Raw genomic sequence first — 26,072 nt, 5'->3', positions numbered from 1 at the left:
TTTACATTCAGGTGACATCTAGAGTGACACTGTGCTGTCTGTTCATTCACACAAACAAGGCATAAGCTAAAATTGCATATTAAAATAAATTTAGTGGAGGCGAAACCATCACAGCCTTTGTTGGAAATAAAACTACTCAAAGTTCAAGCAGATGGTGCCTGAGGCAGCAGCTAGCTGCTTACTGCAAGACACAGTCATGGCCACTTAGAATGTTTTCCCTGCTGCTGCCATCCTGTAGCCGAATCTTAGCCACAAGGATACCCAGGGCTTCCAGCTCCCGCCATCAGTCACCTTCAGCTAAGGACAAGTGGCAGAAAGGCAGCAGGGAGAAACCTGTGCAGCTCCTCCTTGCGAGCTGGCAGCGGGGCACCTGGCCACACTATTTCTACAAGCAATGGGTTAGTGTTTTGCCACTAAACTGCTGGGAATGGTCAGCTAGGAAGCCAAGAAATCATTCCTAGTGGGATGCACATGTACCTGGTTTTGTCCCTCACTCCCCTAGTGCTGCAGGCACCTTTGTCTTTTGAATAATTAATTATATTGCTGTAGGCTGACATGTTAATTATTTTAAAGTGGGATGTACAGTGTAGTATCATAATATTCATAACGGTTTATGAAAATCACACAAGTGTGTGGAGACTTGGTACTCTCTACAGGAGTTTGCTATGGAGTGTGAACATTAGCAGCCTGAGCTGCAATGTCCTGGTGTTATTTCCCTGCTCCATGTCAAGCTTCATCCTGAGCTTCACTGGGAGCACTGCTGTGACTGCTGCCAGAAGGCTGCCCGTGTAGACAGACTCGAGTCAGCCCTCTTCCTTTCACCAACATTTAGGTGGCTCAAAGAGGCTTGATCAGCGACTGGATGGCACTCTAATTTGTCAGAAAAAAAAAAAATGGAGCTGGTGTGCCAGTAAAAGCCTTTTGCTGGGAAGGTAAAAGGCAGCAGGGGTCTTGGTAAACAACTGGAAAGCTTCTCTTCACAAAGAGCTTTGATGGAGAAGAAAGGAAGGTAGAAAAAAGTCAAACAAAGCACACAGAGACTTATAATACATAAACTAATTGATGTTTGAAAATGCATTAATGAATAACGGAGAGAAGAATCTGTAAAAGAAAATGAATGTTCAGAGCAGATAATTGATATGCTGTTTATTCGCTGCATGCTAGTGTGGAGTCATGAAGAGAATATTAAACATGGAAGATAAATGAGAATTTGTTATTTTAAAGCCAGGATCCTCAGGACTTTATATGCTTTATGTGCTCCAGAAATAAACTCTGGGGTCTTGTGAGTGAGTATATGGTATCAATGGTAGAAGCAGTCTAGGTCCAGCAATAGTCTGTCATTCCTAAAATCAGAGGATGATGGGTGTATCATCACAGCAGGACCACAGGAGAAAAACAACGTGCTGGGAACATGGTACTCAAATCTGCTTCTTCAAAATCCACTGCAAATATAACCCTGAGGTGACGTTTTGGACCATCACCCACTTCTTTAAATATATTTGAGAAATCTGAAATTTGTCTTCAGTGGCATCCTCACCATTACTGGCACACTCACAAAATGGGTGTTGTTAAATTTGCAGGCCCTTTACTGCTGGTCAGTTCTGCATCAGCACAGCTAAACAGGTGTTTTTAGCAGGACTGGGTGTCTCTGTTAGTTTTTGGTTTTAATCCTCATTGTGAATTTGATCTTGAAGGGACCTGGTTCTGTAAAAGTAAAGTTGAAAAGTCTTTTTCCATTTGTTTTTTGTCCTCTCATGAAACAGATGTGGGCCTACACCTGAACCTACATGCACCTGAGCTTCTGAACACCTGCATGCAGTTATATGTTTAAACATACAAGTGCACAATTTAGATTACTTTCCCACAATATTTTAAGTGTTTGAGAGTTTGGATTTGGGGATTTTAGTTACTAGAGAGGTAACTTAAAATCCCCAAAATGAGAAAGTATCAGGAGATAAGCAAGTGACCTATTCCACTTCCAAATCCCCAACTAACCTGTGCCAGAGGTGCAGGCTGATTTTGCAGAGTTGCTTGAGGCAGCAACTGCTGTGGGAGAAGCTCACATGGAAGCTGAGAAGGCAAAGAAACCTAGGTTAAAAACAAAACAAACCAAAACTTTATTTATAAGTTTGGCTCCTTTAAATTTTAGGTTTCTTCTAATGCCGTGGCTTCTGTGTAAGTTGTTTTTAATTGCTAAGCTGCGTATGTGGCACATGCTGTTACACCCTCTGCCTATTTCCATGATTCCTTGTGAAGTTACCTGAAGAGCAGTAGGCTGGCTGAGTCTATGCACAGATAAATCCTGCTGTGCACTCGGTGTTCTTGGCAAGGGAGTGTTGGACTCCGTAATCAGCTTTGTTGGTGTAGCTGCAAGAAAAGTACCGGTGAGATCTTACATGCTGGAAATCAACCCTGTTTGAAGTGGGTAATACGACAAGACCTGGGTAGAAATTGTAATGGCCTAGCTAAATTCTAGTGGGAGTCAGGGCTGTTCTTGTTGACTTCAACGGCAATAAAATTAAACTGGTAAGGAGGGTCTGGGCAAAGATAAAAGTAAATGAGACAGATTATGACTCTATGCTCCAATGAGCAGTGCAAAAGGACCCATGAACTGTTCTAAACCAGCTGGAACTCCCTTTATATGGGCCAAATAACTGTAAATTTAGGTTGGCTCATTGGCTTTTTTTCCAGACCAGGAAGCAGAAAGAGTATACCCAAGTCAACCCTGGAGCATCCTAAATCTTGACCAGAGGAGAGTCACCCACAGGTTACTCATGTAAGTCTAGAGAAGTCTGATATTGCTCACACTGGTGCCCTCAAATCTAAAGACAAAATCCTCGTTTTTGTAACAGACTGAAACAGCACATTTCATGTCTAATCCCACTGTTCATCTTCCAGCATTTAGGTGGTTGTGCTAGAACCTTCCCTCCTGTACCGTACCATTTCAGCTTTTGCCCTTCTTTGTCAGTGCATATCATCAATACCTCATAATTTACCGTTAAATTAGCAGCTGTGGTATATAAACACACATTCTTTAACTTGGCTAAATTAAAAATAATTCCTTAACTCAGGAATGCAACTCACATGCTGGGTCTGACTTGGGTGTGTGGGAAGATTTTGGTGAGCTCCTGGATGATACTGAGGGAGTCCGACTAGCGCTGAGGATTGAGGCACCAATATCAAGTGCATTAAAGTGCTGTTCAGGATCCAAGCTGGCACCACTCTCCTAAAACAAACCAGAAAAGGAGAGCAGCTATTGCATCTGTCAGAGGTAAAGCATTTTGATATTTAGTAATGGTTGCACTCCAGTTCTTTGGCAGACCTAAAATGACTTGAGCAGAACTAATTTCAGGTAGACCAGCAGAAGACCTGGACAAAGGCATCAATGCCCCTTTCCAAACAGCATCAAACTAATGCATTTTACAAACAACTATCACTGAGCTAGAAATAAATAGCAGGCTACTGCCATAGTCACTTTGTGCCTTCAGATGTTTTTCTGAATCTTTCTTTTGTGTTCAGTTGTATGTGACAGCAACTGCAACCTCTGTGAGACACTCGGCCGTGCACTGAGGATGAGCTTTGCTGTCTTTCCTCAAGAGATCACTGAGAGGTAGCCAAGAGGGCTGATTGCCAGAACTTGTCCAAATGAATCTTTAAAATGTAGTACCTTGCCAAGGAAAAGTGAGATATCTCACGCTGCCCCTGGCCATGTTCCTCTTCATTTGTGGCTGTTACTGATCTCCAGATTCAACCTTTCATAAACTCACCTGACTGATGTCAAAATAATTCAAATGAGGAATGAGTTCTGAAGTTGAGATAATCCACCAACATTGGAGAAAGACAATGCTGGAGTCTTCAGTGATGTTAACATAGGAACAAGTTGTGATTACTACATGTCGTGGTTTGAGAGGAAATGAGTTTTTGGGAGGTGGTAGTGGTCAAACCAATAGGTGCCCAGATGTGGCACAAGGAGGGCTCCTTCTCTCCTTGATGAAATGAGAAGTGATTGTCGGAAGGGTGGAGATGGACTGAGTTGATTATCTGAAGGGTGATGGACTGGGAAGAGATCTAAGGTTTTGTGTCATTCTGTGGAAATTGAGTGGGGGGAGGAGAAATGTTTAAAAGGTTTCCATTCTGCTCTGTGTGTTAATTTTATTGTAGTTATGTGATAATAAAGTTTTTTTCTTGTTTACAAGTGGAGGCCTGCTTTGCTCTGTCTCTGATCACATCTCACAGCGGACACCAGGGGAAGATGGGTTTTCATGGGGGCACTGGCATTGGGCCAGCGTCAAACCATGACATACATTAATTCATGAAAAAAGCTTTTCTCATTGTACCTTTAGTGCTGAGGACACCACCTCTGAGGACACTTCTTCCAAGCCCATCTCCTGTCTCCTCTCCACCCGAACATCTGCATAACTGAATGGAAAACATAATTCTATGTATCAACATGGAATTGATATATTTCTTAAAATGCGCTTTAAGAGAGTGGAAGAACAAATTACTGTACATTTTACAAGTTAAATGAAGAGCTGAAAAGTGACTTAAGTCAAAAGTGACAAAGTCAAATAATAACATTTGAGAGTGTTTTAATTTTCAGGTTTTGCTCTGTTCCTATCTTGAAGTCAAGATGCATATTAAAGAGCTATATAAAAAGGTCAAGTTCACATCCTACAACCACTTTATGACTTTACAGGAAAGCTTCTACAAATCTCTTGAAAAACAACATAAGGATTAGAGAAAGTGAATATTTAAGGGATCTGTCTATTCTCTAATTTTGCACAAAATGAAAAAATGCCATAGTTTATCTGCCCCTAAACTAAAAAAAAAAAATTAAGCTTAACATAAACTAAGGTTCAGTCTGATAATTTTTCTATAATTACCCTATTTCCTTCAGAAAGTTCAGGCTTAATTTTCTTGTTATGTAAATAACGTTATATTTTTAAAAGAAAATGCTGTCAGATATGAGGATGCTCGTATCTTACTGTCCTTTATGTTCCGGCCGGTTGATGGGATTTTCCATACCTTACCACCATGTGAGTGCACACAATGAACTCTGGCTTGGAGTTCCACTGGTGGTAGGTGATGTAGTAATGGGTCTGGAGCCAGATCCACTGCTGTCCTTTGGTCAGAAACCGATAGCAGCATGACTTCCCCTTGCCGAACTGCATCACTGCCAGCAGAAAATACACACGGCTTGTAGCACAATTTCCCACGTGAAAATGACATGAAATGTGAAAAAAAAGTGACAAAAATATCTGTCATAGGTAGACAGGAGTATAAGCAGCAATTTTGAGTAAGTGCTCCTCTCAGCCTTCTGACAGAACAAAAATCATAATGATTAGTAGGTATCTTCTTCTGACACTTCGGATAGTACATTCCTACACAGCACAATTAACCTGAAGTTTGGACACTAATGAATTAGTGTCTGCTACAATTAAACATAGGTCTTACCCTGCTTTATGTGCTGATCACATAGTGCTTAATTAGACACCTGGGATTATTTTCTAAGAGTGATCATCTTAAGTTCTAAAGCAGAAAAGTACAGGATAAAAATGCTAGAAAAGATGAATATTGTGTGCAGATGTATTTAGAATGAAGTAAGTATAGGAGACAACACTGTGCAAAGACAAAAGAAAGAAAATTCCCAGACTGACTTTACCTACAGTAAACCTGGGTGTACTGAAGGTTTTGAAGATTCACCAACCAGATTAATCTCTGCTTTTTCCCCCCGGGGATTTCAAGGGGTTCCCAAAAATCCACATATTTAGCCTTTCTGTATTTCAATGTCAACATATAAAAACTAATGTTGACAGGATACTCCCAAGACAGGCAGAGGTGGTACTCTGACACGTTACAGCCAGTTCTGTAAGCAAATATTTGAAAAGCATTTCCTTATTTTCTTTACTTAGTGAAAGAGTTTTTCAATTAAATCCTAATAGACCATATTTAAATAATCACAGATAATCCCAAATACACAGTGAACAACATGAGGGGAAATAATCCACAAGAACTGCTTCAACTATTTCTGCATATTCTTTACTAATAGAATAGGGGTCAAATCTGGCACATATAGAAGGGAAAACTGTATTTTTCAGAGCTTGTAAGCTTTTCAGAGCTGGTAAGTCTGTCCCAGATGCCAATCAGCTGCAGTGTCCGCAGTCTGGTACAGCTCTGCTAAGATATACAGGCTGAGGCAAGAGTCAAACCTCTCCTTCCAAACAACTTTCCACTGAAAAGAGGTGTCCCAGTGTCCAGTGACTTCCCAGGAACGTGAACCATGAGATACTTACAGTGTTCATGGCACCTTGCTAGCAGCTCTAGGTCATCTATGTGGTAATAGTCGTAGCCAGAAGTACCCAGCACTTCAAAAGGCAAGTATCCGATAATCGGCGGCGCTCTGCGGTTGGGCACAACACGAGTCCATAAAACACAGAACGAGCACTTCTGCATGGTGATGCAGAGATGCAAACAGCCCAGATCTACTTTCACTTATCAGTGTATAGTTGTTCACCTCAGGGGGGCTGGATCCTCACTCTACCCCACCTTGAGCTTGGGATACCCAGCTGGGCACAGCAATACCAGCAGGCATCATCCCACAAGGACAAGACTATGACAACACTCCTTCTCCAGGGAAAATGTCAGTGTGGAAAGCAGTGTATCTTCTCAGGGACCTTTATACAGGAATCTGCTGTGACGGAGTCCTCCTTGGCTGCTCCTTGGTCAGGGGCTCTGCGATGGCTCCTGCAGCCCTTATACAGGGGAAAATGCGTGGGGAGCTGTTTGGAAGCCATCATCTGCTGGGACCGGGGGATAAGAGAGGAAATCATCTGTGCTGCTTTCCTCTGGGTGCCCGGAGAGCTCATCTGTGGCATGCTGAGGCACTTGCTTTGTACTTTTGCCAGCACAGATGCCTCAGGCCAGCATAGACTTTCCCTCCATAACTCAGTGGGAATTGCACACACGCAATCAATGACTGGATTTGGAAGGAAGGATTTCTGCAGCTGTATAATAATTAGCTCATTTTGCCATGTGACAGACTTTGGTCTGTTGATAATTTTAAATGAAGGAAGAACAAGCTAATCACAAATTCAGCTGAAGAAACAGTCCTTTTGTTTTAAAAGCCCATTAAAAATAAAAGCATAAGTAAATGTAAAATAGTAAACATCAGCTTTTGTAGGCATTTCGTTGGCAGTCCTCCTGCCAGTTCATGAGATTTAGATGTGAAATGAAACACTACTTGAGAGAACTGTACTTGTGAAACAGTAGTAGAAAAGCACCAAACACAACCAGCAGGGCTTTTCTTGTCACCAACCTGTGATCCAGGAATAAAAATTTCCACTCCAGACTGTGTCTTGATGTGAATTCCTCTAGAGGTTCTTCTACGATGCACATCTCCTGTCCAGTGGAGAAAACTGACTTACTGAGAGTTGGAACTTCACCCCTCTGCTTCATCTAGCTTTTGTTAGCTATAAATACATGGTGCATAAGAAGAGAAAACAGAGGATTCACCCATTTTCTGGCCATTCCAGAAAGCAAACTATTGTATTTATCAATGCCAACATTTTTTAGAGGAGATAGGGAGAAGAACTTGTAATGCACACATACTTAAGAGCTGAGACTCTGCCTCAGGGTGCCAAAACTTTTTTTGCTTTGAAGCGGTGCCTGGGGTGTGATGGCCGTGGGCTTTCCCAGCATCAGCCTGTGCCTGATCCCACCAGGGCTTGCCACATCTTGCCTTACTCCCTCTGTGTTACTTAAGATACCCACTACCCTCGGTCCTTTTGGATGTCTGCCCACCAAGCTCTCTGAGAAGGGGGACACTTTCCTTCTCCCTCAGTAGCTGCAGAGGGCTACATGCCTTTTCAGGCAGCCAGCCTGCATGGGATCTGTGCAGTGGGTTAAGGGGTCAGTGTTGCCTTGCACTTCACTGCCGCAGCAACCAAGCTGGCCCTCAAGATTCACAGCAGCCCTTGGTGCTCACGAGCACGATAATAAGCGAGTTATGCGAGGCAGGGCACAGGGCTGTCTGTGAGGCAGGACAGCCTTGCCCCAGAGAGATGAGGATCAGGAGGCAGTCAGTGGTGGTCACTTGCTGTGTGGAGGTGGGAAGTAGAGGGAAGGATGGCAGCACAGTGCACACCCGTGCATGGGCTGGGGCTGGCTGCGTGCCCCATGGCCGCCTCACTGTCCACTCCAAGCTCTCCTCTGCCAACCTCTTCTCTCCCACTGGATGCTTTGCAGGGGCAACTGCAGCTCCACGAGCTGCCTAGAGTCAGCCTGGAGGCTCCTGGCCTGGGACTTCCCAGCATCAGCATTCTGGATTTATGGCATCCAGGGTCCTGTGTCCTTTGTGTCTCTCCTGCAGGAGGGTCTCCATCCTCACTGGTAAGGACAGCCTGCCCACTGGCCCCCAGTGCTGCTATTTCCCTGCTCCCTGATGCCACACCCTGCTGTGCTGTGGGCTCAGTGACAGTTTCCCATCATTTCCATTAGTGCTTCTCTCTCTGCTCAGGCAGAGGGGACCACCGATATTTTAAACCCTTTTGGGACCAGAGAACAAGCTGAGGTGTGCTGCAATCAAGCAGTTCTTTGATACATATCAATGCTGACAAAGTTGTTTGAAGTCACTAGCTGTGCAGAGGCAAAAGGCTTCATAAACACCTTAAATTCCTCTCTCTCCCTCTCTCCAGTTTAGGCCAAAATCCACGCTGATGCCAAGACCATACACTAAAGTTCAAGGTGCAAACACTGCTGTGTGCAACCAAACTGCTGATTCTGTCCCTTAGCTGGTCAGATAAACATTTTACATTCATTTTACAGTGGAAAGTAAAGAGTGGGAGTCAGGCGAGCCACCCAGGTGAACTGAAGAGATGTGTGTTCAGGACTTCGTGTTAGTTAAAGCCTTCTCAGGGCTGTTCAGCAGCTGCTTCCTCCCTAGCACTGAGCAGCTCATTGCCACGAGTAGCCCACTTTGTTTCCCTGTATATTTTGAGGTGCTAGCTACCCAAAGACAAGGAATTTGCTTTTAGGGTTCTCAGAGGACCTTTAACTCCAGCCCTTCTGCTAATATGATTATTGTGGTCAAGATTCATGGGAAGTGTCCTCACTTACCCGTAAGGGACTCGACTTGCCTGCAGGGTCAGGAAGCAGTCTAGAATGCTCTGCAAGTTCCAGAGCAGTAATGGAACCAGGCCAAGGGAGCTGTGTTTTCACAATGGTCACATCTCAATTACCCAAAAAACCCCTCTTAAACTCTGGGCACAGGACACCTGATGCAGTAGTTCACATTTGTTAATCAGGGAACAGCAGTGTTAGGCACAAGCTTGGTTTCTCTGTCCTTATAACCATAAGCAGCTACCTTACTTCCAGGATTCATGAGAAGGGAAACAAGCAGTAGTCCACCAAACATGCTGAGAAGCACAAATGAAGTGTTGGTGATCATCTATATCACAAAATCACAGAACCACAGAATTAGCTAGGCTGGAAAAGACCCTTGAGACCTTTTTACATTGTCCCACTGCAGGAACAAAAAGCAGCAATGAGGAACCAAATTTCAAGGCAACTTTGCAATTCCTATTGCAAGGAGGGTTTCTGTATCCTGTGCAATGGGGGCAGAAGTGACACTGCTTCCACAGATCCTGGCTTGCACTGATAATCCTCTTCACTGGATTTTTATGCATGAAATGTGATACCTGTAATCCATTCAATTAGCAAAACTAAGAACCTTCTGTGTTACCCCATCTGGAAGTGTTCAGTGAAGTTCAGAAATGCACAGGACCCAGGGTGAGCACTTACCTTTAAAAACTGAGGTGTTGCCAAACGAACAGTTGCAACAAAGCAGATCTGCTTTCCCGGGGATGTTCTGTAAGCCCTTGGGACAGCCTCATCAAAGCCATTGCAAGTGGAGTTAGGCACTAGTTAGGGAAAAAAATGGGACCTGGAGTAATGCCTCATAAAAGATTCGCTCTCCCTGAGTATTTTGCACACTCCAAGTGTACTAATACTATTTTTATTCAGAGAAGTGCTCTAAAAGCTTTTAAAGCTGATATGCATATATTTAAATCCAAGTCAGTCATGTTAGGCAGAAAGGCATCAGAGCTTAACTTCAAATATGAATTTTACAGGTTAATCCTGATAAAAATAAGGCCAAACCTTATTACAGAGCATAAACCAGTTTTCTGGAAAGAAACCCCACGCATCCAATTGCTCTTTTTCACCACTCACAAAAAAAAAACCAACAAAAAACATGCCGCAGTATGCCTAGTGCTGTAACTTCCATGATGCAGTGAAAAAAAGTGTTGGCAAAGGAGGTAGCTGAAGAGAGTTCGTCAAGTCATCAGTGGCAAAACACCGGGGCCCACAGCCAGCGAGGCTTCATCGAACTAGCAAAAGGATGCTTGTGATTCTTGGCTGCTGAAGAATGCCTTCCCCTTCTGCATCAAAAGAACTGTCCCCAGTATGCTCAAGCTCTCCTTGTTTTGGAGAAGAAGAAGAAGAAAAGGGACCCCATGCATGGCATTGGCCTCCAGAGATGGGCACATCTGGCGAGTCTGCAGAGAGCCTGCTGTGTCCTCCAACACTGGGCAGAAGGAAAAACTGAATGTGATGTGGCTACACATTTTGTATATGCGTTTTACTGTGTCTTTCATGATTGCATGGCTTCAGCTGCTTTGAGAGCCCACTAGCACCTCCTGCCACAGAGATGCATTGTCAAAATGATGTGTTGCTGAAAACCAGCCCACAGTCCCATGTCAGAATGACATAATGCAAAATTATTCTTCCAAGTTGAAGTTTAGAGATGGTAATCCCACTCCCACAGCTATGAAAGAAAACGGTGTGCCAGGCTGCATTGGGAACTGGGCTGGATTCTTGCCATAAGGGGAGAGAAGGTGCAATCTAGCAGCCAGAGTTCACCACTATGAGCTAATATAATGCTAATAGGGATTGAAACTAATATGAAACTCTCTTTCCTTACTATTAGGCCCCTACATCCACCTTCATGAAGTTTCAGACAGTTTGGCTCTTCTGCAAAGCATTACTGTGAAATTGAAGAGCTTTGTATCTATATGGGGAGAAGATAACAAGCCATTTTTATCCTGGGGTGCTTCTGTACTGGGATTTCATTCACTACCACAAATTGCAGAGATGGAAGAAGTCTCAAGTGATCACATGTACTTTTGGAACTCAATTCAACCTATTAAAAGCCTTAGAATATTGATGCATTACTGGTAACAAGGATAACAGGGTATGAAACAGAAAAGAAAGTATGCTGAGTGGAATTCACACCTGTGATTAAATGGTTTAGGCCACTGCGTGTACAATATATATTACACCAAAAAGGAAAAGTTCTTTATCTGAGAAGACAGTACAGACGTGAACATCCCCAGAGATCAAGTTCTCTCTCATAGTTGAGACTGGAGGGCATGGCTAACTGAATATAGAGAGAAAAACTATGGGCAAAATTCTCCTCCTTTCACCAGCAGAGCACACGTGCTCTCAGGACTCCCTAGGAATATGCGTTCCCATTCTGATCCTGGAGTTATGTGTATATATGTGGGCTTCTTTGTGATTATTAACACAAAAAGTTGAAAAAAAGATGAGTTAAGTTCTACAGGACACATGAGTAACCTAAATAAGGAGTTATTGATCCATCTTTGATATTTGTATTTTGTGCAAGTCTGTTGATTTCTGTAGTTGGTCCTGTTTAAAAATTAATGGGAATGCTATAAACCTGCATTACGGGCATTGTGAAAAGCTACTTCTGAGCTTGCTGTGTAGTATGTTGTGACACTGGAAGTCAGTGGGGCTGTTTCTCTCTGTAATAGCCAAGTTCAGTAACAAATTCTTGCAGTCTGGGCTCTAAGATATGAAAACAAGATATGCCCATTTAGCCTCTGAAATACGGGTATGATAAGTTAACCTAGTTAGCGAACCATGGGCTTGCAAATGACACCAGTTGTAGAAGGAAGTGGAGACTGAGTCACACCAAAGAGAGCAGATGGCTTTTTTATGTCAGCTGTTGGATGTAAACAACCACGAACCCGAGACATATTCCCAGAAGGCAGCAGAATACATCCCTGAATGTGGCATTTACAAAATAGGATTCTATTTCCAACAGGTAAATGCAGTAGTAAGAGGGCAATAATTATTGTGTAGGACAGCTAGGCAGTAATTTGGGATTCCCTCACAACATTTGTAAATTATGAACTTAAGCAGCAGCAAATGAATAGCCCAAAGAGATGAGACACAGCTGGCCTGGCTGGATGTTATCCTGTCTTTGAACAGCTACTGTGCCATCTCATACTCAGCTGCCTTTGACAAAGTCCAGAGCATTAAAAGCCTCAATGATGCAGGCAGGTAGGCACTACATTGTCAAGTACATCTCCATCTGAAAATAACTACAGTAACTGAAAGAAAAAAAACCACTCACATTTGCTTCTGAATTATTTTGCTGCCTGACTCAGGTTGTTGGTATATTTTCCTTTCCACAGCTCTATCTGCACAGCCTGCTTTGCTCTGCTTTTGCAGCTGGTCAGTGAATTTCAACCTTTTTTGGTTGATGAATTTTGAAGTGTAGTTAGAAAAGAGGTCATTAGATGAATTTTTAAAAAAATACCATCCTGGTATAACCTTTTAAAAAAGCCTTCTGAAAAATCATACTTTATGACTCTCCAAGACTCTTTAAAAGAAACACAACATTTTGAGGTAGCAAAGTTCAATAGTGAGCTTTCTGAGTGTGCCACAGAAAAACCATAGAACAAAATATATAGGATCAAGCCTGAGGCTATGGCAATATTAAGATTTATCAGTCAAATATGTGGCTTGGAGTTCTTTTGTCAGAAAATGCCTAATGAAAATGTTAGGTTGGCCATAAACAGGTGAGCTTGGGTAAATGAAGGCCTGGGTGTTTCACAATTAAATGATCGAGACAAAATAGCTTGAGTAAGGAATCAGAAGGTCACGTGACAAAGCTAAATACATACTCAGAAAGGTGAAAGAGTTGTCCCATATATATCAGCTAGCTGATGCTCCTTAGTGTGAATTTTAATCGTTTTTGTGGTTACCTATCACACCTGTTGCCCTTAGAGGACCACAAAATTCTTTTGTAGAAGTACTAAATACCTGCAAATGTCTTGTAAGACACAAAGAAACTGATTTATCTATATAGAGATCTTTGTTTGATTTTTCTTTTTTTTTATTTTATTTTTTTTTAAAGACCAGGACACCTGGAACAGAATGTTACAAATAAATAATATATGCAAGCCCTTCAATATCATAGACAAAAGGATTTTTATCCTTAGGGAGAGAAATCATGCCATATGAAATGAATGAAAACATGTTTTAAAAACCCCAGATGCCACTTTATTCAGTTAATAATAGTACAGCAGTCAGTCGCTCGGTCATCTTACTTCAACTTGGAATGTGTAAAACATAATCTTCCTAAGATAGCAAACCTCCTGCTTATGCCATTTGAAAGAAGAAATCCCTCCTTTCTACTTTGTCAAGAGGTGTTAATGTTTAAAGAACCAGTCTTAGTGACTGTCAAACAAACTGAACAGTGATTTCAAAAAATACAAGCCAAACAGACCAGAATAAAATCAAAATTCTTTCATATAAATTAATTCCGGCCTCAGATGAACAGAATACTTGGCAATTAACAGATATAATAAATAAATCTAAAGTGCTGACTGCTCTCAGCAGCTATGTAACAGTAACAGTGTAACAGAGTAACAGTGACACTGTCCATACATCACCTGTCCACTTTGAAATACTCTCTCCTCTTTCCTCCTCCTGTTTCTCCCCTGGCCATCCTATGTTGATACGAATCCCAAGGAGATTCCTTAGGACAGGAATGGTGTCTTTTCTTTGCATAGAGAGCCTAGCATGAGTGCTGCATATTGTTAGCTGTAGCTTCTATGATATTGTTAATAGCAAATAATAATATGTGGCTGTTGGTTCTGATCAAAACATTCATTTTGGATTGAGTTATTCTTGTTTCAGATGTTTCAGCATATACTTATGGAGGCTCAAGATCAATGTATCTTCTGTGTGAACTGTTTACTCCTTTTAACAATTAATACAGATGCAATTAATTTTTCTGAAAGTTAAGACTTTTTTCCTCCTCAACATAGTAATTTTCTTGATGCTTATTATTATATCTGAGAGATGTATCAGCTAACAGTAGAGTATCTTCTATTATTAGCATTCAGTAACCAGATACTTCCTGAGTTTCCATGTAATTGGGAACAAAAATGCACAATTTTAAATTCCACTATAATATGACATTACTTGATTAGGAACTCTTTTCACATAATGCTTATCTACTTCTTCAAGAGAAAAGCTTCAGGGATTTTGGATGAAAGGACAGATCTATCACTTAAAAGATGCTGGTGGTCCTTTTTAATATTGATTAACTCTTTGAAAGGGAGGGCTCTGGTTTTGTCCCTTTCAGGAGTTTTTAAGCAAGTGTGTCATTTTAGAAAGAGGATACCAGAGCCAATATTTGAATATATAATTATGAGAGATTTTTGTGTGTTGACAAATGTACAAACAATTTTCACAGGAGGAATAAATCCAACCCATCTTATAATTTCTTATCTGAGTGAGCTATTAAGCGGCTTTGTAAAATAATGTATTCTCACTCGACTTGACATTTTATACTGGAGCTGAGCACTTCCTTGGACTTTTGGGGAAAATTACCTTTATTACTTGCCTTCCCCCTCAGTCCTCAGGCAAGACTGGGTGTGAGCCACTGTATTATTCATTGGTGATGCTGCTATGACTCTCTCTCTTATCAGGTACTACTGGGTAATAGGTACAGTGATGCACTTAGCTTGCTCAGATGTGAGCTCCCTTCATGACTCTCGTTAAAATCTGGGCTACAGACCTAGAACCTGAAATATATTAAAATATTGGACAGAGTTCCTATTTACAGATAAAACAAAAACAACCCTGATGATCTGACAGCAAGTAGGCATTTCTCACAGAAGCAAAAAGGAATTCCACCTTCCTTGTCTAAGTGGCCCATGGGCCACCTCCTTTCCTCTCACGGGACTACTGAATCTTCACATCAGGTTACAGTTGCGCTTTTCTCATTGAAGCTTAATTAATGGTGATTATATAATCCTCCCAAATGGAAAATCAAATCTCTTGTATTTGATTTAGCACAGCCAGTGACTCATGCAGGCGCTCTGCACAGCTTGCAGTGCTGTCTCGCTGGTCAGCTGCTCTCGCTTGGGCACAGCCAATGCAACGGGGATTCACTCAAGTGCAGGCAGCCCATGTCACATCCCTGGTGCAGATACAGCTGCAGAAATGTTCTGCCGTAGGGCTTGCAGAGTACAGATTCCTCAGGACCAGTCAAAGTGTGCATGCTCTTGCTAACCCTGGCACTGGGCTGCGTAGCTCCTCTAGCCCACAGCTGCAGCTAGGAGCTCCAGGGACACTGATCTCCTGAAAGACTGAATACCTGCTGTGAACTGTGAGAGCTTTCCTGGGCAATTTCTGAGCCCTGTACATGCATGTCCCTGCCTCTTCTGGGATCAGCGAAGATGATAGTGACTGCTCCTCTGTGGGAGTAGCGTGGGTTGGATGTAGATTGTGTGTGATCTGGCTCCCTGACAGCAATTCTGGTGACAAGTCACCTTGGCAGATATCAGGTATTTGTCCTACTTCAGCATGAAAAAAATTATCTTTGGCATCTCACTACAACGGCTTTAAAGCCTCAGAGCTCCCATTAAAGTTAGAGAGAGAAGCTAAGCCCCTAACTGGCTTTCTAAGCTGCAATCCTTCAAATTAATCCATTCAAACCCATCCCTATATGATGTTCTCAGCCAGAAGTCAACAATGCGATTAACGGAGAAGGTTGAGGGAGGAGGAAGGGGGGCAAGGTGGCTGGGGACTCACATGCATGACCTCCTTGCCCCAAGCACCAACACTGTATGAGCAATGAACAATAACAAAATAAGCCTAAGGAGATGGTAACTCAAAAGAAGTTACATAAAAGGCTATGTGGAAGTAGAATAAAGATAGTGACATTTCTGTTAAAGAGGGTGAAGTAGGACCTACCAATTCTTAAAAACATCAGCAAAGGTTAAATGAGAAGGAACAGAGACAGATTTACTCCAGCTGTTGCTGCTACGACTCCACATTAATGACAATAGAATGGCTAAGTATCCTGATAGGATATAATCTGCCCAGGGATAAAACAACTTCCCTGGCCACAGAGGCTCTGGTATCCTTGTGGCAGGAACACGAAGGCTGAGTGGGCTCAGAGTATACTCAGCAAACCATTGGACACAAAGGTAGGAGTTTGCATTGGGTGGCTAAAAAGGAATGGTAGGATTTGTATTTAAGGAACATCCTGTATCAGTCTCCCATGTGTAAAAACATGCTCGCACTTCCACTGCTGCAAAAAGCTACAGGGAAAAACATTCTTCAATACATTCATAAGGAACGTCTCCTGCTAATTAAGCCTAATTTGCAATTTCTGTCTTTCTCCCCCAGCTAACTCTTTTCTTATCTTTAGCTTAGAATCAATCCTTCCTTCACAAACACCTCCAAAACGCAGGCTTTGGGGCCAGCTGATCCTATGCATATAGGACAAATGCTGCCCTGAGTGATATGTCTCTCCCACCACCCTTCCCACCACTTTCTTTCTTGCCCACTTGGCCTCACACCTGGAGGATGGATGACTGGAGAATGGGTGTTTATTTAACAGGAGAAAAAGAGGGCAATTACTGTCAGGCCCAACAGCTGACAGCCCTGAGGAGCATGGGCTGGGGGATGGCACCCGGTAACTGTGGGCCAAACAGAGGCAGGAATCCAGCCCACCCCTGCACCCACCAGACGCTTGAAGTTGTTTGTGCCACAAGTCCCCGTGCCAAAGCACAGGTGCTTGCCCCCAGCCCCTGGGTGGCTTCCCAAAGGGTGGAGCATTCCTGTGGTGCTCACTAGAGCTGATTCTCCTGTGCCTTGCTCAGGGTGCAGCTGGATGGTGCAAGGAGCCCAGTGGACCCAAGGACAGCCACTTCAGAGGTCTGCTCACCCTCTAAGCCAAGGGTATTAGCTCCCCAGCAAACAGTCTGCTGCTGCTACATGTGAGTCCAGTGCACTTGCTTCCACCTTTGCTGGGAGGCAGCCATGGGGGTGACTCCCAGCCAAAGGGGAGCAGTGCTGGACATGCACTGGTGAGGCATTTCCATCAGGCTCTGCACTGAACTGGCGAAACTCAAGTCAGATGGCAAGGGGGCCAGGAGGCACCATCTCACAGAGCCAGGTAAGGCTGCCCCTCCCTGTCAACCGGAGGGTCAGACTGCAGCAGAGATGGTAAGAAAGTGGAAGAGACAAAATAAAGTGAAGATTTAGTAAAAACGGGCACAAAGGGGGAAAAAATGTGAAGAAGAAAGCACGTGACGTGTTTGAAAGCTATTAAGATGGGATCTTTGGAAAGTGATTTGGTGTCTTCTGAAATCAATATGTTCCCATTTAGTTTCTATGCATTAAGCTAGGCAAGATAGCTGTAATGTAAGTTTTATCATTCTTCTGAGAAATAGCCACTGATAAAATAGCTGGGATGTGAAATCCTAACGGGTAAGGGGGCAATATTAAAGTCACGCTAAAATAAAGGGCTGAAAATCCTTGAAGAAAATGGATCAGAAATTCCCCTGGTAGAAATGTATCCTTATGAGTCAGCACCTGAAATCCGGTTTCTGCTCTAGAAAACAGAACAGCTTGGTGTGCACGTCTGTCAGGCAGGCGCATTTCACTTCATTCTAACTAGAAAGCAAACAGGCAGCTACATTTTTTTATACAAATAGAGCCTCAAATCAGATGGCACCAAACAAGAAATACATATCTCCATCTTGCACGTAGGTTTCTATTCTAGTCATGTGGAGCAAAAGCAGAAAGTTAAATGGGGACAGGGACATTTTTTTTCACAGCGTGGCGTGCAGTTTTTGGAAAGCACGGTGGGGAATTTTTTTGCAGAGGATGACCTATTTGGAACAATACCAGCAACTTTGGAAATGCCACTCTGGAGTTCAGTCAGGCAAGTAACTAAAGCAAACTTGGGCAGGCAGGAGAAGGAAAGGAATAAAAGAGTATTTCATTTCTGACACTAATGGCCGTGCAGCAATCTGTTTGTTAGAGAACGGGTGAGGTGGAAATCTGCTCTTCACCCCTTGAAAGATGGTTTCCCTGGACTGACTGCGGTGCATTAGTGACTGTGCTGACTGCATGTCTTCCCCTTCTTTTTGGAGAGTAATGGGCTCTGCAGTGCTGGAGAGGAATGCAAAATGGCAGCTGGAGAGGGAGGTGGGTGGCAGTGTCCTCAGCCATTCTGATGAAACGTGGCACTGCTGCCTTTCCCCAAGATTTTGCAGAGAAGAGTAAGAAGACAGATTTGGCAGGTTATTGGTTCTGGCACGGAATTTGTGTTTAAAGTAAACCAGCAGATAAGGCAGCAAGATTATAATTTTGCTAATAGGTGGGGTCTTAGCACACATTATCAGTGAGCACAAATAAACCCTCATCTACACCTGTCATTATTTGCAAACTTACCTGGAGTCCAGGATCACTGCAAGTGAAGGGCAGGAACAAAAGCAACTAACACAATTTCACTCATCACATGTATTCATCCAGCTATTGCAAGTCAGCCATGAGATCCGTGAGAAGCAAAGTTTATCCCATAATGTTAAAAATAGTTCTGTGAGTTAAAAGCCTGTTTTGTTCAATGGAGCAATACTTATATTTTATTTTACACAGCTAAAGGAACATTTATACAACAATTAAAGCTTACCATTGCTGTAAGACCGAAAATTTCCTACAAATTTTATGTATTCATATGTTGGAAATTCCTTTGGGTTCAAACTTCCTCTCAGAAGATGACAATAAAACTCTAGTTCATTGTCAGCTGGATTGTTAAAAGAAGAAGAAGAAGAAATAAATATACTATTTAAGCTAAACACAACCAATGGTGTCTTCCAACCCCAATCTCGCAACTGGCAGCACAAGAGCAGCTTGTAACCACTCAGGAGTCCTAAACACCAATGTGCTATACATTGCAGGAGCAGAGCCTCTGCGAGAAAGCTTTGCAGGGATGCAGGTTGCTCAGCAATGTGCAGAGGTGTGCCCGCAGCTCGGGGACAGCTTTGGAGACACGCCCTTCTCTGACAGCACCTCATCACAGGAGTTACACCGCCATAGCCTCGGTGCAGCAACAGAGAGAGCTGGGTTCTTCACTTACTGCTTTTTTCTGTTTAGGCTCCTCACAACTCACAGCTGTTCTACATCTTGCGTTGGAAAACTATGCTTAATTACCTCAAAATATCTATTAAATTAACTTTGGCATATTAGCTATCAGCTGCAGGTTTTGTTTGATACAGTAGATTGGGCAGCTGTACATCTTACATTATTGTGTCTTTTTTGGTTTTCTGCATCTTACCTCCTAGAGTGAGTAAGGCTGAGGAAGTAAAAACATTTCCAACGAAATAAAAATTCAATTGGAAAAATAATTACAATAGTTTTAGAGGCATTTTTTGACTGTAAGGCAAACCAAAGGTACGCCACATTAGCTGATCGCTGAAAAACATCTTACTTGAACAGGCTGAAATATCAATTAAGATGTGATTTGTCTCAGGCGAACTCTCAATTTCCATCAGCTAACCTATTTTCCTTAGCTGTCTCAAATGATATGATATTTAATAATTAACATAACTGCAAGTAGTCTTAGCCTAGTAAAATAAAGGCAAAGAGTTTCATTTAAAAATAGAACCAAAGGGTCATTCCAGGTGGCAAGATCTTTTTGAAAGGCTATGAACCTAATTTTTTTATTGCACATCACATAAAAAACTCTTTCTGGGAGAAAATTTTTTTTCCTGCCTGTGCTTTTTCATTTACTAGAGAAGATAAAATGAAACTTACTTTTTAGGTAATCGGATGAGGCAGAATCTGTCATAAGCATGCAAGAAGATAACATCTTATAAATTTCTGAGTGTTCTTGCTCTGGGAGGAAGTTTAACAAATTCTGATCCAAGACATCACACTGCAAAGAGAAATAACTTTTGAGACAAACAGAAATACCACAACAAGTAACACTTGCAAAGATGTGCAACAAGATGTGATACAAAAGCCTGTGGCATTTGACAGGAGTTTCCTCACTGATTTCCAGGTACTCTAAAACAGAGGAGGAACCTTTGGACAAACTGAGTGGCCACGTCTCTGTGGGCTGATCATCAGATTAAGTCACAGCAATCAGCAATATTTAATGTTTCTCAGAGACCATCAGATGCAGCAGGTATGTCCACACAATTAAATGATGAGACCTGGGAGAGGGCTGGAAAAGGGTGTCTGGCTCCCCACACTGTTACTAAGATCCATGCACAGGCCTGTTGTGGATCATTGGAATTTGTTCTCTCCCTGACAGAGCCTGACTTGCAGGAGCAGTGAGGCTGAGAGTCACCTTGAGTCAGCCAGGTCAGTCCCAGATCAAGCCTCTTCCCAGGGGGATCCCCTCAGCTTCTGGGAAATGCCCTTGGGGTGGCAGGTCTTGTTCCCCACTTCCTGCATCCTGGCAGCTGGGAGCAGGGACATGGGGACCTCCACATCTGAACATGACTTTACAGCAGTTAGTCTCCAGGGAGGGGGACTGCACAGTGCCACCAAGCCCTCCCTCTGGCCAGCCATGAGCTGAATGTCCATGTGCTTCCAGCCCCATGATCAGCTGGCTTGAACCTGAAATCCATCCAAAATCTAGGAACTGACATTTGGGAATGGAAAGAGGAGATGGATTTGTGCAAAAGGCCATGGCTGGCCCAGGGTGGAGAAAACAACAAGTCTGCCATGGGCTGCCAAGAGGAAGGTCTCCCTGTGCTCAGTGTGGTCACCAACCCAAAAGAGTGTATCTGAAAGGAAGCCTGAGATAAAGTGACCCTCCAATGGCATTGACTTACATCTGTCCCACTTGAGACTACCTCAGGCTGAGCTGGCACACTGACACAGCTTTGTGTGTCATCAGAGCAGCTTCTATCAGACTGAACAGTCATGCTGAAAACATGTAAGCTCTGTATGAGAATGGCAAGTTATTAACCATCATCTATTTGTGTAAGATTGTACTTTGCTTTCCATCTGCTTTCTATTCATGCTAGCTTTTCTGTGTAGAATTCCTGTTTGGAGTGGTGAAACTCATTGAGCAGACTTTAAAAATCAGAATGCTTTATACACACACCTTAACAAGAATATATCAATTTAGATGATTCAGTTATAAGTATTATATATGCTCATTACTTTAATAAGTTGTGAAGAATACTCAAAAGTTATTTTGTGGCTTTAGTTTATATCTTATTAATGTGAATCCTACTGATACAGTATGTCATAAAGGTTTTTTATGTATGTATAAATACTTGCTTACACACTTCTCTATACACATACTACAATTCACAAAATATAGTACATTGTTTCATGTAATTTTTTTTGTGCATATGAAGAAAGAGCCTTTGACAAGAAAACTGCACTGGTGAGTTCTGTTCAAGGCTTAGGTGCAATTTCAGAAATAATTTTTTTCCCGGTTAATTAATCTCCCATCTACTCTGAAGTAACTGCAGGAAAACTAGATGGGAGCCATCACCACTGCTCTAACTGAAACCTTTTGTCTCCATATTCTGACCAAGCTCCAGTTCCAAACTCTTGCCTCTTGCAGAGGTTTGGCACACCTATAAAACAGTGCACAGAACAGAATTTCTGGATCTTGTACACATCAAGACTTCAACAATGCTCTTGAATCAATATGTCAATCCAAAATACATTGCTAAGTCAAACAGAGAGATGGAAGCAAATTTTCCACTGTCTCACTGAAACCGTAGAAAATGCCAAGCAAGCTATTCATAGCTAATTCTGCACCAGACCCAAAGAGCAGACATCTGATGCCATGGCAAAAAGGCAGGTGGTGAAACAGGCTCTGCAAAGGGATCTGGACAGGCTGGATCAAAGGCCTGAGACCAACTGTATGAGGGTCCAACAAGGCAAAGCACCACATCCTGCCCTTGGGTCACAACCCCAGGCAGTGCTACAGGCTGGGGCAGAGTGGCTGGGAAGCTGCCCAGTGAAAAAGGACCTGGGGGTGCTGGTCAACAGCTGCTGAACATGAGCCAGCAGTGCTCAGGTGGCCAAGAAGGCCAAAGGCATCCTGGCCTGTATCAGCAAGAGTGTGGCCAGCAGGAGCAGGGCACTGACTGCCCCCTGTACTCAGCACTGGTGAGGCCACACTTCGAGTACTGTGTCCAGTTCTGGGCTGCTCAATTCATCTCCCACTGAGGTGCTGCAGTGTGTTCAGAGGACAACAGAGCTGGGGAAGGGTCTGGAGCACAAGTCTTACAAGGACCAGCTGAGGGAGCTGGACTTGTTTAGCCTGGAGAACAGGAGGCTCAGGGAAGGAGACCTTATCACACTCTTAAAACTATCTGAAAGGAGGTTGTGGGGAGTGGGGGTTAGTCTCTTCTCCCAGTGACAGGACAAGGGGAAATGAACTCAAGCTGCACCAAGGGAGGTTCAGGCTGGACATCTGAAAAAAATTCTTCATGGAGGAGTTATTAAGCATTGGAAGAGGCTGCCCAGGAAAGTGGGCAGAATCACCATCCCTGGAAGGGTTCAAAAATGAGTGGACACTGCACTTTGGTTTAGTGGGCATGGTGGTATTAGGTCAAAGGTTGGACTTGATGATTTTGCAGGTCTTTTCTGACCTGATTCTATCAACAAAATTTGACCATCAGTGATAAAAATGGATCAGTTGGAGGGGAATGGTTTGCAGCTCTGTCTAATTATTCTGCAGTGAGCAGTTCTGTGCCACTGGCTGAGACAGCCAGAGTATTGCTGAATGAGATAGGCAAAGCAGACAAAAGATAAACTAGAGTGGCTGTGGGTAGGCTTTTTAGCTGAACTATGTTAATGCACAGTTATGCTGCTAAGCCTGGAATCTACTCTGCATCTTCAAATCTATGGATCCTGCTAAGCAACGCTTTGGAGTATTTACTCCTGAAAGCTAAGGCAGGCAAAGAACACCTCTGCCTACATGGATGCCGGTCTGTTCTAAACAAAATACATCAAATTCTGCAATAATGGGATGCATAGTTAAAATATTTCTGCAGTTTCACCAAAACAGCTGTACTCCAGAATGGAGCTCCTTCCTCAAAATGTCATTGCTTTTACTGCGGGATGGGGGTAGTGGTTAGGTGGAAAAATTCTTGCTGCAGGGAGAAAAAAATCAAAGGATCTAAGCAAACATGGTGACTAGGAAAGGTATGGCGGAGGGCTGCAAATGAGACAGGTTTCTTTCCCATCAACACAAAAAATAAAGATGGCTATGCACCTGTGTGCTGGGATTTGGCCCCTGTATGAACCTGTACGTCCTGCACTGATTTCCACTGCTACCCTGCAACAGCAACACAGCAATGATTAACTTTGGCACACTGTAAGATGCTATGTCCTGGATTCTTCTGCCCTGATGTTTACCTTAAGCACACAACACAGCAGAGCAGCTCCTTGAGTTTCACTGGGTAGCCCCTGAGGAGAAATCTCAACCCTGCCAGGGACCTTCTGGAAAAGCAGGCAAGAAGGGACAGGGAGGACCCTTCTCAAGAGACTGCATATTCTTGGAGTCACAGTGCACCATCTGACTAGCAAATGCTATGAGCTGTGATCAGATTTTAATGGGTTCAGTTAGAGTCATTCTTACAATGTGAGCTAGACCTCTCCATCTCAACTGACTCTATGAGTAGTCTCCAGACCTCATTAAAAAGAAAAAATTTAGAATTACAACAGGGGAAGTTTGTGTTTGAAAATTCTCCATGGAAGTATGGGAAGCTGTGTTAAAGAGAACCTGATATATTTGTTCTCAGCACTGGAACTTTCATGATTTTAATGAAAGAAAATACATCAGTTTTCTTAACAGGAACCCTCAGAGAGCCCTGCTCTGAATTCTGCCCAGTTTTGCATTCTTTTCATTGTTCAAAGCAGAAGATTTTCAGAGTATTTTTTCCCTGTTGTCACAGAGGAGAAAGAATTGGTATTTTGTCCCTCAAACAGTGCCTGAATTTAGCTTACAAATAGATCCTGGAGGTAAACAAAGTAAGCCACACAGATTTTCCAGATAGCATTCTGATCAGTTTTAAAAAAAACAAATGACAAGGGCAACAGAGAACTGAAATACCCAGTGTGCATCTAGATGCACCCTCAGCTGGGCTCCTGCCCATGGCCATAGTGATTTGCCAACGCGGGGCAGGCAGAAGCCTTTATTCCTTGCTCAGTTATGGCCTCTGGGATGCTTCCTCTGCATGTGTGGGCTGGTGGGGCCGTTGTTAACCATTACCACTCCAACAGCTTCAGGAAGGTCTGCTCCACCTGCAGCCTGGTCAGGCTGGTCCCTGACTTGGACTGCCATGTGCTGCTTCTGTGCAAATAAAAAGTAATGTCCATCTTTATCCTTATTTTGGGCTGGATACCATGTAAGGTTATCACACAAAGCATGTCTTTGGGAGAGAAAACCAATTTAATTTCTGATGGTGCAACTCAGGAATTGTAAACCTGAATCTATCCATGTTCAGTGAGGGCTTCAGACTTCAGGCACGGGGTCTGAAATGTGTCTTCCTGAAGAGGAATACCTTCCCTCAGCAGATCTACCATCTCCACTAAGAATCAGTATTTGAAAGGGATACCAATGAAACCTCCAAATGATGAAAGACAAGGAAATTTCATGGAAATCAGTAAGTGTATGAAAACCTCACAGCTTGTGTGTAGGACCGAGCTCTCCCCACCCTTGAATTGAGGCAAATGTCAGAAAATAGTCAAGTACTGGTCTTCTAAACTGTTGAGGATGAAAGAAAACTGAAATAGATAGACTCAGTTCAATCTGTTGTTGCATAGCAATATTTTTGCATTTACCAGGAGCTGCTCTTTCATTAAGTTCCTTTTGTCTCAGAAGAAAATAATTTTTGTTCTTATTCCAGCAAGGTAGTGCTGTGAAATACGCTTGTCTAGGTGGAAAACATAACACATATTTGGTGAAAAACTAAATGAGAGGAAGAGAATTGTAATTTTCTTCAGAACATGGCAGGAGGTAGTACAATAATGATTTGGCAGCTAATTTTTTCTCCTGGGCATGTATTTATTTGAGAGCAGGGTACTAAAAATGAGTGTGAGGATTAATCCATAATTATTGTGCCATTTCTCCTAGAGTAGCCTTAGCAACAGGAGCTGGGTTTGGAGCAGTCCCTCTCCCCTGCTCCTCCAGCCCAAGCCACTGCCCATGGGAGTGTCTCCTGGAGCAGCACACAGACAAAAGAAGCTGAATGTGCTGAGCAGCGGCTGCACTGGTGTAGGGTTGCACCCAGCATCGGCTCCACCAGCAGCTCCTGGGAGCAGTGTGCTCCCCTTGGGAAAGCACAGGGGAGCTGCAGGGAGAGCTGTCAGCAGCCTCCAGCTAACTCCAAATTCAATGGGGCTTTTGTCCTTTACCTCCCTGGGAGCAGAATAAGGCCCTTAACAAGCTCCTCACTGGGCTGCCAGCAGCACTGGTGCTATTCTCTGCTAGCTTACAAATCAGAGATGGAAAAGATCAGCCAGGTCACCCTGTCCCTCCCCTGGCCAGACTATTCCTGCAGAGCTTTTTCCATTCAAGCTGAAGTGCCTCATAGCAACAAAAACCTGAAGGATATGAATCAGACAGACAGAGTGCAGAGCTGAGCAACAGCAGCAGCCAGCATAATGCAGGGACAAACTCCCTCACCACATTTTCAGGAAAACACCACCCCCAGCACTGTTTTACACCTGCTTCTACAACTGCAGTGCCCAATTCTACAGTGTGTAGTAGAAAAGGCAGTGCCAGAATTACTCACCGGTAAATGCCCTAGAAGAGGTGTGATGCTGTCAGACACATAGATGATGCTTCCACCTGTGGTTACTGCTATAATGAAGCCATCTAATGCCTACGGAAAACACACAAGCCGGGAGTGCTTTAATAGGAATGAGTGGTGTAAACAGGACATCTCATCATGTATTGATCAAAACAGTTTGACTTC

General features: G+C 43.1%; 1 protein-coding gene across 4 annotated transcripts in view; it reads right to left on the bottom strand.

The window, feature by feature from the left end:
- The window catches only part of NPAS2 (neuronal PAS domain protein 2), a 106,688-nt gene that overhangs the window by 17,506 nt on the left and 63,110 nt on the right, over positions 1 to 26,072 (bottom strand). For 2 of the 4 annotated variants that reach the window (XM_038128258.1, XM_038128285.1), the window contains 11 exons: positions 25,890 to 25,979; positions 19,927 to 20,047; positions 18,803 to 18,916; positions 9,799 to 9,917; positions 7,316 to 7,398; positions 6,294 to 6,400; positions 5,026 to 5,173; positions 4,338 to 4,419; positions 3,085 to 3,226; positions 2,261 to 2,367; positions 1,996 to 2,088 (listed from right to left, as the gene is read on the bottom strand). In XM_038128258.1, coding sequence (XP_037984186.1) covers positions 1,996 to 2,088; positions 2,261 to 2,367; positions 3,085 to 3,226; positions 4,338 to 4,419; positions 5,026 to 5,173; positions 6,294 to 6,400; positions 7,316 to 7,398; positions 9,799 to 9,917; positions 18,803 to 18,916; positions 19,927 to 20,047; positions 25,890 to 25,979 — 1,206 coding nt within the window. The remainder of the gene's footprint in view (positions 1 to 1,995; positions 2,089 to 2,260; positions 2,368 to 3,084; positions 3,227 to 4,337; positions 4,420 to 5,025; positions 5,174 to 6,293; positions 6,401 to 7,315; positions 7,399 to 9,798; positions 9,918 to 18,802; positions 18,917 to 19,926; positions 20,048 to 25,889; positions 25,980 to 26,072) is intronic. The other 2 variants (XM_038128266.1, XM_038128276.1) reach the window with 2 other exon arrangements.

Source organism: Motacilla alba, chromosome 1 (genome assembly GCF_015832195.1).
Source record: "Motacilla alba alba isolate MOTALB_02 chromosome 1, Motacilla_alba_V1.0_pri, whole genome shotgun sequence".
Classification (NCBI taxonomy): domain Eukaryota; kingdom Metazoa; phylum Chordata; class Aves; order Passeriformes; family Motacillidae; genus Motacilla; species Motacilla alba.
Note: the sequence above shows the minus strand (reverse complement) of the source record. Positions and strands in the feature narration are given on the sequence as shown.